The sequence below is a fragment of the Rhincodon typus genome, chromosome 20 (genome assembly GCF_021869965.1).
Source record: "Rhincodon typus isolate 14 chromosome 20, sRhiTyp1.1, whole genome shotgun sequence".
In the NCBI taxonomy this organism is placed as follows: domain Eukaryota; kingdom Metazoa; phylum Chordata; class Chondrichthyes; order Orectolobiformes; family Rhincodontidae; genus Rhincodon; species Rhincodon typus.
The window spans coordinates 38,911,982-38,922,700 of NC_063351.1; the positions used below are offsets into that span (position 1 = coordinate 38,911,982).

At 43.2% G+C, this 10,719-nt stretch overlaps 1 protein-coding gene across 1 annotated transcript in view; it reads right to left on the reverse strand.

The window, feature by feature from the left end:
• rrp12 (ribosomal RNA processing 12 homolog) overlaps window positions 1-10,547 on the reverse strand; it is a 57,836-nt gene extending 47,289 nt beyond the window's left edge. Inside the window, exons 1-5 of the mRNA XM_020512129.2 lie at window positions 10,358-10,547; window positions 7,371-7,603; window positions 7,083-7,166; window positions 6,004-6,080; window positions 32-137 (exon numbers count right to left, since the gene is read on the reverse strand). Of these exons, the coding sequence (XP_020367718.2) occupies window positions 32-137; window positions 6,004-6,080; window positions 7,083-7,166; window positions 7,371-7,603; window positions 10,358-10,496 (639 nt within the window). The 5' untranslated portion in view covers window positions 10,497-10,547. The remainder of the gene's footprint in view (window positions 1-31; window positions 138-6,003; window positions 6,081-7,082; window positions 7,167-7,370; window positions 7,604-10,357) is intronic.
• Window positions 10,548-10,719: the final 172 nt, after the last annotated feature.

Consider the following 10,719-nt stretch of genomic DNA (forward strand, 5'->3'; position numbering starts at 1 on the left):
TTTAACTAAAATACTCTGAAATCACACCTACCCATCGCAGACCTGCTGTAGATCCTGAGTTCACTTGAGCAGCCAAAAGATTCATAAAAACTTTTGCTGTGTCTGAGAACTTCTTTATCAGGACAGAACCAGGAACACTGCAATCAATAAGCAGAATAATTATGCCACTGAATTCAACAAATATGATTACATCACAACCAGATAAAGATGAGGACTAACAATAGGCCATTCAGTCCCTCAATCCTGTTCTGCCACTCATTAAAGGTCACGGTTGGTCAACCACAACTTCATTAACCAGTTGTAGCTTCATACTTCTTCCTCCTTTTAATATCCAAAAACACAGATCTATCCCGATTATAGCAGAGGGCATGTCACGTACTACTTGTCATGGTAAAGAATTCCAAAGATTCACAACTCTCCAAGTAAAGAAATTTCTCCTCCGAACCAGCCTTTTGCTTATACTGAGACTTTGCCCTGTCCTAGACTTTGAGGACGGTTTCTCACATCTTTCCTGTCAAACCCTCTCAGAAGAGTTCCAAACATCTATCATACTGCGTGTAGAAGTGTTTCCTAATTTCATCCCCGACATACCCTAGACGTTTCTTTCCATGAATCCTATCTGTTTCCCTTAACAGCTCGAAAACTTAGTTCAACTCACTCCTTAAACTTGCATATTCCAGAAAATACAATCCTAGTGTAACCTCACCTTTTAACTGAATCTTTGGCATTCCAGGTATCATTCTAGTAAACCTAATCTGTAACCTGTCCATGGTTAATATGTCCTTGTAACAGTGATGCCCTTTATGGCTCTAGGTATGGTCTAATCAGGTTTTGTAAAGATGAATCACGTCTTCTAACCCCTTGTACTCTAGCTTCAATGAGATCACCTCACAGTTAACCAGGTTCTATACCTAACGTTGCTCCATAAAGTAAAAGCACATTATAGAACATAAGAATGTAAGCATGGAGAGACAATTGGTTAGCTACTAGGAAACAGAGAATAGATATAAAAGGGTCATTTTCAGGTTGGCAAGTTGTAGCAAGAGGTATGTCACAGGGATCAGATGGAGCATCAACTTTTTACAATTGATATCATTGACCTGGATGAAGGAACTGAATGTATGGTTGATAAGGTAGGTAGTAAGTTGTGAAGGGGGCATAAGGGAGCTGCAAATGGATAGGGATAGGTTAAGCAAAAAGTTGGAAGCTGGAGTATAATCCATGTAAATATGAACTTGCCCACTCTGGCAAGATGAACAATAAAACAACATATCACTTACACTAACAGCTCTGAGGAACAGCAGGATTTGAATGTCCTGGCACATGAATCACAAAGTTAGCACACAGGCAGAGCAAGTGAATAAGAAGCAAATGGAATGTTGGTATTTATTGCAAGGGTAATAAGAATATAAAAGTAGGAACGTTTTGCTACAGTTGTACAGGATGTTGACAAGATCACATGTGGAGTACTGCATACAGTTTTGATCCCCTCATTTAAGGATATAAATGTATTAGAAGCAGTTCAGAGAGTATACACTCGATGGATACCTGGGATGGGATATTTATCTTAAGAGGAAAGGCTGAATAGGCTGGGCCTGCACCTGCTGGAGTTCAGAAGAATGAAAGATAATCTTATTGAGCGGACTTGACAGGGTGGTTGCTGAAAGGATGTCTCCCATTGTAAAAGAGACTAGAATTAGGGGACATGTTTAAAAATAGGGGGTCTTCCATTTAAGTTGGAGACAAAGAGGCATTTTTTACTATGAGTCAACTTTCTACTGCAAAGAGCTGTGTGAATCATCAAATATCTTTAAGACAGTGGTAAACAGATACATAAACAACAAGGGAGCCTAAGGTCAGCAGCAGCAGGCAGGAAGGAATCTGAAGTTGAGGCCAAAATCAGATCAGCCATAATTTCACTGAATGGGTAATTTGTATGCTTCTAAATGTCAGAGGTCATTGGCCCATCCTACTGAATGTCTCCACTTTCCACATCTCTTTTTTCTTCCCAGGAGTCAATCCAGTGAACCTTTGTTACAGTCTAAGGTTGTTTTATTCTTCTCCAGGTCCAAAGACCGACAGCAGTGCATGGTATTTCCTATGTGGAGTCACCAAAGTCCTATATAATTGCATCAAGAATATCTTAAATGTTTTACCCCAACCGCCTTGTAGTCAATTGACTCCATGATCACTTGCTATATCTACACGTTAAGTTTGTCTTTCTTGTAATTACTGGTCCTTCACTATTTAAGAAAATATTGATGTTCTTCTCACCAAAGTGAATAAAAACGTTTCCCAAAGTAAATGCCATCCTCCACCCTCTTCTTCACTCAATCGATTTGTATCCCCTTGCAGATCACATCGTCTTCAGAGTGTGTATTCTCACGCAGCTCTGCATAATCAGCAAACTTGAATACATGTAAACACGGTCCATTCATCCAAGTGATTGATGTAGACTGTAATAAGTTGATGCCCCATGCTAATCCTATTAGCACTCCACACATTACAGCCTGCCAACCTGAAAATCAGCCAGTTTTCCCATTCTGTTTTCTGCTCTTTAACTGTGGAAGAAATTAGCATATTGTAGAAGGTTCCAGAAAAATCAGTATCAAAAAGGCAAAAAGACTATGTGACAGACAGAATGTTAAAAGGAAGTGTCAACTCAGTGTTCAAACCTCCCCTAGTTCTTAGTAACCGCTATCTTAGTAAAACCTAATCACATTTTTGCCCTAGTCAGTAAAATAAGTGCATGTTAGCTAAATATTAGCAGAAGAACAAAGCCTGCAGCTCAGGATGACAATGAGATTTCTGGAGAACGTTAAGCTTTGAACCACAACATCACTGCTATCTGTCATGTTGACTTGTTTGTCTCTCTCTATAAATATCCTGTAACTCTGCATGGCTGCAGAGTCTTCGATATCTAACCTTTGTCAGCGTTGACTCTCCGTGATATCACGAATAAAAAGTTCTCTTTACCTCGAAGTCTGACAGCTGCAGTCCGGTTATTTGTGTATTAGAAGAAATTCTCTAACATTAACCATTTCTCTATCCACATTAATAAAGTGCCCCATGATATACACTTGTACAACCTTTTGTGTGGCATCTTCTAGAGTGCCTTTATATGTACACGCTATATCCATCTATATCCCTTGCTCTCCTCTTCCAGTTATATCCTCAAAAACCGGAGACTCTCAGAGCAGTTACAACAGAGGCCATTCAACTTGTTAAGTCTGCTCTCCACAAGAGCAAAACAGATTGTCCCATGGCCCAGCCTTTAATCTACAGCCTTGGAAATATGTTGTCATCAGATAATGATCCATTTCTTTTTGGAAGCCATGATTAAATCCGTCTCTACCACATGCTCAGCTAGTGTATTGCACCCTTAACTACTCACTGCTGCTTAAAGGGTTCTTTATACATCACCTTTGGTTCTTTTGCTTAAATCAACGTGTTTTGATTCTTGCTCCATCCACCAATAGGAACAGTTTCTCTCGACCTAATCTGTGAAGATTTTTCATGATTTTGAACACTTCTACTAAATCTCTTCTCATGAATCTTTTCTCTACATCCTTTGGTGCTTTCACATCCTTGCTAATGTCTGTTGCCTACAATTGGGTCCTAGTTGAGAAAAACCAATGTTTTATATTAACCTCCTTGCTTTTATACTTATATGCCCCAATTATCTCTGTTACTTTACATTGTCTTTTGCTCTTTTAAACAAATTAATCACTTCACATTTCTGTGTTACTTTTTATTTAATACTTGTCTGCTCATTCCACCAGCCTATGTCCTCTTTAATTATCAGAACCTCACAGTTTGCTTTTCTTAAGTTTGATGTCATCCATAATTATTTTAAAATTGCACACTGCCTATCCGCATCTGTAGATCAAGAAAAGTAGTAGTCCTAATAACGATGCTTAGTAAACATGACTAGAAACTATCTTCCAAATCAAAAAGCGCTGTGCATCACCACTGTGTCTACTTTCATATCATTAATTTCATATCCATGCTGCCACTGTTCCTTTTATTTAATGCACTTTAAGTTTTGTTGACACGTCTATTATGTGGCACTTTATCAAATGCCTTTTGAAAATCTATGTACATTACAACAACTATTGTCACCCTAATCAATTCTCCCTGTGACTTTATCAAAACAACTAAATCACGTTGAACACATTTTATTTACAACAAATCCGTAGCTGCTTTTACTTGGTTAATCCATATCTGTTCAAGCGACTGTTAATTTTGTCCAGGACTAACATTTATAGAAGTTTTCTCACCAAGGAGGTTAAACTGGTTGGCCTGCACTTGCTGGGTTTATCTCCATGCATACTTTCAAAGGGGGTAATTTCAGCAATTCTGTTCTTTGGCACCAACTCTTCATTCTCCCTTTATTGAGGGGGAACTGGAAGATTATGGTCAGTGCCTCTGCGATGTTCACCTTTACTTCTCTCAGTATCCTTGAAAACATCTGAACCAGTGCTGGTGATTTATCAACCTTAACTATAGCCAATCTTTCTATTAGCACCTCTATCAATTTTTAGGCCATCCAGCACCTCAATTACTCCCTCTTTCACCATAATATTGATAGCACCTTTTTCCATGGTACAGTTCGATGCAATATATTCATTTAATACTTAAGCCATGGCCTCCACCTTCATGTGTATATTCCCCTTTTGGTTCCTAATTGGCCCCATTCCTCCTTTTTACCAGCCCTTTACTATTTATATGCCTATAAAAGACATTTAGATTCACTTTTACATTAATTCTGATGTCTTCTCACACTGTCTTTGCTTCTCATTCCTGCTCTGAATTTCAATATTCAGTTTGAATTTTACCAGTATCATGAGCTTGACATTTATCATATGCAAGCTATTGAAGATGATTTCTCTTTCATAAAACCATGAGGGTTCTTCTTGATCATTATATGATTTTCTAAGTCTAACATTACTACCGGATCCCAGCACTTCCTGATCAACGAGGTCAGGCTAATTGCCTCTTTGTTGCAATTTGAATAATGCTGTTACACTCCACCTTCCAAACCACTCCATTCATTCCAGATTTCTAAATTTTAAAACATTACGACCAAGTCATTTTAAAAAAAATTCACTTGCAGGACATGGTCATCGCTGGCTGACCAGCATTTATTGCCTGCGCTAGTTGCCTTCGAGAAGGCGGAGGTGAGCTGCCTTCATGAACTGCAGCAGTCCACATGCTGTAGGTAGATTCACAATGCTACTAGGGAGGGGATTCTGGGATTTTGAACCAGCATCAGAAATCAGCTGGTGAGTGGCTTGGAAGGGAATTTGCAGGTGGTGGTGTTCCCATATATCTGCTGCCCTTTTAGATGGAAGTGATCATGAATTTGGAAGGTGTGGTCTAAGGATCTTTGATGAATTTCTGCAGTGTATCTTGCAGACAGTATACACTGCTGCTATCGATGGTGGTGGAGGAAGTGGATGCTTGTGGTACGGGTTGCCAATCAAGCAGACTGCTTTGTCCTGGATGGTGTCAAGCTTCTTGAGTGTTTTTGGAGCTGCAACCACCCAAGCAAGTGGGAAGTATTCCATCACACACCTGACTTGTGCCTTGTAGATGGTGGACAGGCTTTGGGAAGTCAGAAGGTGAGTTACTCACCACAGTATTGATACCTTCTGACCTGCCCTTGTTCATGTGGTGAGTCCAGCTGAGTTTTTGGTCAATGGTAACCCCAAGGATGTTAATGGTGAGAGATTCAGTGATGATAACACCATTGAATGTCACAGGGCGGTGGTTAAATTGCCTCTTCTTGGAGATAGTTACCGCCTGGTATTTCTGTGGTGCACATGTTACTTGCCACTTGTCAGTCCAAGCCTTGAAACTGTCCAGACTCGTTGCATTTGAACATGGACTGCTTCAGTATCTCAGGAGTTGTGAATAATGCTGAACATTGTGCAATCATCAGCGGATATCCCTAGTTGGTACCTTGCAAATACTTCAGACTTCACCAATGTTTGGACTTACCGTCTCATTACCAAATTCAGCAAGTAGGCAACGGCTGCAATTGACTCCTCAGATTCTACAGCTTCCAGCGTGGTCATCTGAGAAAAATATGCGAGCAGGAGTTAGTTAGGCTGGGAGCTATCATGTTCACTGCCTCCCACCCAACAACCATTGACTACAGCCTGCCCTTTATGGTCCTTAATCTTAAACCTTTTATAAGAGAGACAGAATAAAGAGCGAGAGTGACAGGGTAGAGACCGAGATTGACAGGATAGAGACCCAGAGTGACAGGATAGAGACCCAGAGTAATATATTATATAATATATTTTGCTTCATTCAATAGTTCCCTGTAACCCACTCACAGCTCAGGAAACCCTAATATGCTTAATTACAGATTTGCCAATCAGAAATGCATTGAGTAACAGACTCCTTGGCTGGTCTCTTATCTCAGCAATCATTCATATGATAGTCAAATGAAGATTTAACACTTTGGCATTAACTAAATATGCCCTTTGTTTTACAGACTGTGTCTAAAGTCTCTGCATAACATTTGCCGCCCAGCCTGAAACGTATTCATTTATGCTCACCTGCTGATAGTCAGCAATTTCTACTAGGCATCACTGGAGCATGTACACAGATCACAGGTGGACAATTACCTCACTCCCAGGTACAGTCCACAGCCCTCAAAAGAGCACACAGTATTTATAGACCCTAACCACTCAGAAATCCTTACCACCGCCAACCAGACAGAGATCACACCCATGCTCACCAGAGAGACCACTGTCGCACTAACCAGAGAAAGACCCTGACATTCAATGACAAGAGAAATCTCCTCTCCCTTCCCCAAACTCACGCAGTAGGAAACAGGTTGGAAATTTACACAAAATCAACTGGAACTGAAACGGACTAAGTCTATGCAGAATAATCTCCTAAAGCAGTGGACTCAACTCCCACCCTGTCCCCCCCCCCCCCCCCCCCCCCCCCACCACCCATCCTCCTCACTCCCAGCCCACCCCCCCAGTCCCTCACTTCCGCTACTTTCCAGTCTCTCGTGAAGATGAGAGTGAGAGAAGGGCAAAGAACATGGGGTGAAAGCTCACCAAAGCTGCAAAATATTCTGTTTCCGTCTCATTCCCACCTTGAGATCGAATCACCTCAGTAACAGCTGCCAAGACAGCACACACCTGTAAAACAAACAGACAATTATTGAATGCGATCAGTTGTTGTTGTCATGTGTTGCTGCTAGTGATCAACTCCCAGTGTCTCTACTTGAACAGTGAATGCTCAATATTCAACAATTCAATACTCACTACCCAATACCACCAGTGAACACTAGCTTCGACAGAGCACTTTGAGTACTTGACCCTCAGAAACTATGCTACTCTCACCTCTTTGTGGGCAGCAGAGTTGGATTCCCAGAAGCGCTGCACTCGGCGAAAGGTCAGGTTGCTGCAATCAGACAGACCACTGAGGAAGGTGCCAGCGGTTTCTTCTGAGGCAGCACCATCCTCATGCTTGGAAGAGGGCTCTTCTGCCAAGCTCTCTCTTGGATCAAATAATAAACTATTGGATTGGAGGTCGTTATGCAGTTTCAGCACATCCACTGTCAGATCACTCTTACCTGGACAGAATATAAAGGGGTCAGAGGTTAACAGCAATCCACTGAGCAATCATCTTAGTCCTAGAATCCCTACAGTGCGGAAGCTGGCCATTCAGCCCACCTACAGCACACCAAACTCCAAAGAGCATCAGGCCCATTCCCCTACCCTATCCTTGAAACCCTGCATTTCCCATTACCAATCCACCTAATCTGCGCATCATTGGACTGTGCGAGAAAACTACAGCACCCAGAGGAAACCCACACAGAACTCAGGGAAAACATGCTAACTCCACACAGACAGTCACCCAAGGCTAGAAATGAACCCAGATCCCTGGTGCTGTGAGGCTGAGAGCCACAATGCCGTCCCTGCCACTTTCACATCAAACCAAACAGCTCACCATCCAAAGCCTGTCTCCAACAGTATCACCACGACCCGTAGAGCTAATTACACTTGTTCCAGACATATCAATTTGTGTCTTACAACTCACCTAACAGGGACTACGGCAAATCCATGATAGGTACTGGGGTTGCAATTACAACAGAGATAACAATCAGCACTCACTGGGGAACTGAGTCTCTCCACACCTCATCCAAACTCAAGCCAAGAATTACCACCCACAAAAACAGTTCAGAGTGAGCAAGATTGAGGTCACTTGTTAAAAGAGCAACCAAGCCAACTGGCACATTAAACTTGTGGGAGAAAGGGAGCTTTACTCTATCTGACCCTGGGCAATAGGTAGCAAAAACAGAGAGTCAGATCATTACCATATATTGGGAAAGTGGGGAGGTGCAATGAGGTTTGGTTGCCATTGTACACCAGTTGCTGAAAGTAAGCATGCAGGCAGCAAAGACAGCAAATGTTATGTTGGCCCTCACAGCAATAGGATTTGGGTAAAGGAGCAGGGATGTCTTGCTCCACTTGTACAGGGCCTTTCTGAGACCATATTTGAATATTGTATACTGGTATGGTCTCCTTAATTAAGAATGGATGTTCTGGCCATGGACGGAGTGCAACAAAGTTTACCAGACTGACTCCTGGGATGACAGGACTGATACATAACGAAAGATTGGATCAGTTAGGATTATATTCACTACAGTTGGAAGAATGAGGGGGGAATCTCATAGAAATGTATGAAATTCCAGCAGAACTAAACAGAGTAAATGTAGGATGGATGTTTCTGATTACCAGGGAAACCGACATAACAGGTCCACAGAGGATGCCATTCCCCTAGTCCTACACTCATCGCTGCACCTCTGGACAACAAAGACACCTACATGGGATTCCTGCTCATTGACTACAGATCCACCTTCAACACCATTATCCCCTCCAGACTGATCTCAAAACTGCACTTCTTCACAATAACACTCAATACTGGAGGCCCCCACCACAGATGCGTCTTCAGCCCCCTACTGTACTCTCTGTACACCAACAACTGTGTTACCAAATTCCAAACGAAGGCCATCTACAAGTTTGCTAACAACACCACATTCTGGGACAGGTATCTAACAACGAGTCAAAACACAAAAGGGATTTGGACGGCTTGGTGACGTGGTGCAATGAAAACATTCTGTCTCTCACCATCTGCAAAACTAAAGGCTTCAGAAAGAAAGGAGGAGATCACAACCCCATCTACATCAACCGAACTTTGGTTGAGAGAGTAAAGAGCATCAGGTTCCTCGGAGTGACAATAACTGATGACTTGTCTTGGACTTCCCATGTAAATGCGATAATCAAGAAGACACAACAACGCCTCAGGCAGCTCAGGAAATTAGGCATGTCCATAAGGTCCCTTATCAACTTCTACAGATGCACCATTGAAAGCATGCACCTGGACAGTTTAACGGCCTGGTATGGTTACTGCTCTGCCTAGGACCATAAGAAACCACAGATGGTGCTGCGCACAGCCCAGACCATCACAGAAGCCAACCTTCCATCCATGGACTTTAGTTACAAAGTTTGCTGCCGTGGTAGGCAGCCAACATCATCAAAGACCCTCATAATAACCTCTTCCGTCAGACAGAAGATACAGAAGCCTGAACACACGCACAAGCAAGTTCAGGAACAGCTTCTTTCTAGCCGTTATCAGACTGTTGAATGGACTCTAGCATCAAATAATGTAACAAGCAATGTAACCTGTATGCCTCTAAGTCATTTTGATCTCTACATCCTTTGCTTGCTGTGATCTGCCTGTACCGTTCATAAACAAAGCTTTTCACTGTATTTCGATACACATGACAATAAATCAATTAATCAACCCCTAATAAAACAGAATTCAAATGAGGAAGCATTTCTTCACCCAGAGAGTGGTGAAACTGTGGAATAACCCAAATAATTCTCTGGCTAATTCTCTGGCACAGAAAGCATTTGAGGCCAAAACATTGAATGTTTTCAATAAGGAGCTAGACAGCATTCTTAGGGAGTAAAGGGACCAAAAGGCACAGGAAGTAAGAGAGAATAGGGCACTGAAATAAATGATCACCCATGATAATATTGAATAGGCACGAAGAACTGAATGGCCTACTCCTGCTCCTATATTCTAAGTTTGTAAGCGCCGTGCCTGTCCTGGAGTGTTTAATGGAGTCAGTGTTGAGAAAACTTTACTCTATATCTAACCCCATGCCGTGCCCGTTCTGTACGAGAAGTGGTAACGGGATAAGTGTCTGTCTAGGCCGCTGTCCCGGGATCTGGACTGGGTCAACACGTTACCCACGTGCCCCGCTCTTCTGCCAGGCCCTAAAGCCTCAGTTTTTCCAGTCCGCTGAGACCGAGCTTACCGGCCGGTTTGCTGAAGAAGCCGCTCCGCGCGGCATCCCGGAAGCGGTGGGTCTCCGGGTTGGATTCGCTGCTCTGCCCTTTCCGCCAGCGCTTCAGCTTCGGCTTCACTCCAGACCGCAGCCGCCCGCTCCGCGACATTATCCCCGATCAGAACCTAGCTCCAACTGGCCCTCCCGGCTCCAGGGCCACTCACACCGCCCCCCGCGGCCAGGAGCAGGACTGCACTCACACCGCCCCCTGCGGCCTGGAGCAGGACTGCACACACACCGCCCGCCCCCTGCGGCCTGGAGCAGGACTGCACGCACACCGCCCCCCGCGGCCCGGAGCAGGACTGCACGCACACCGCCCCCCGCGGCCTGGA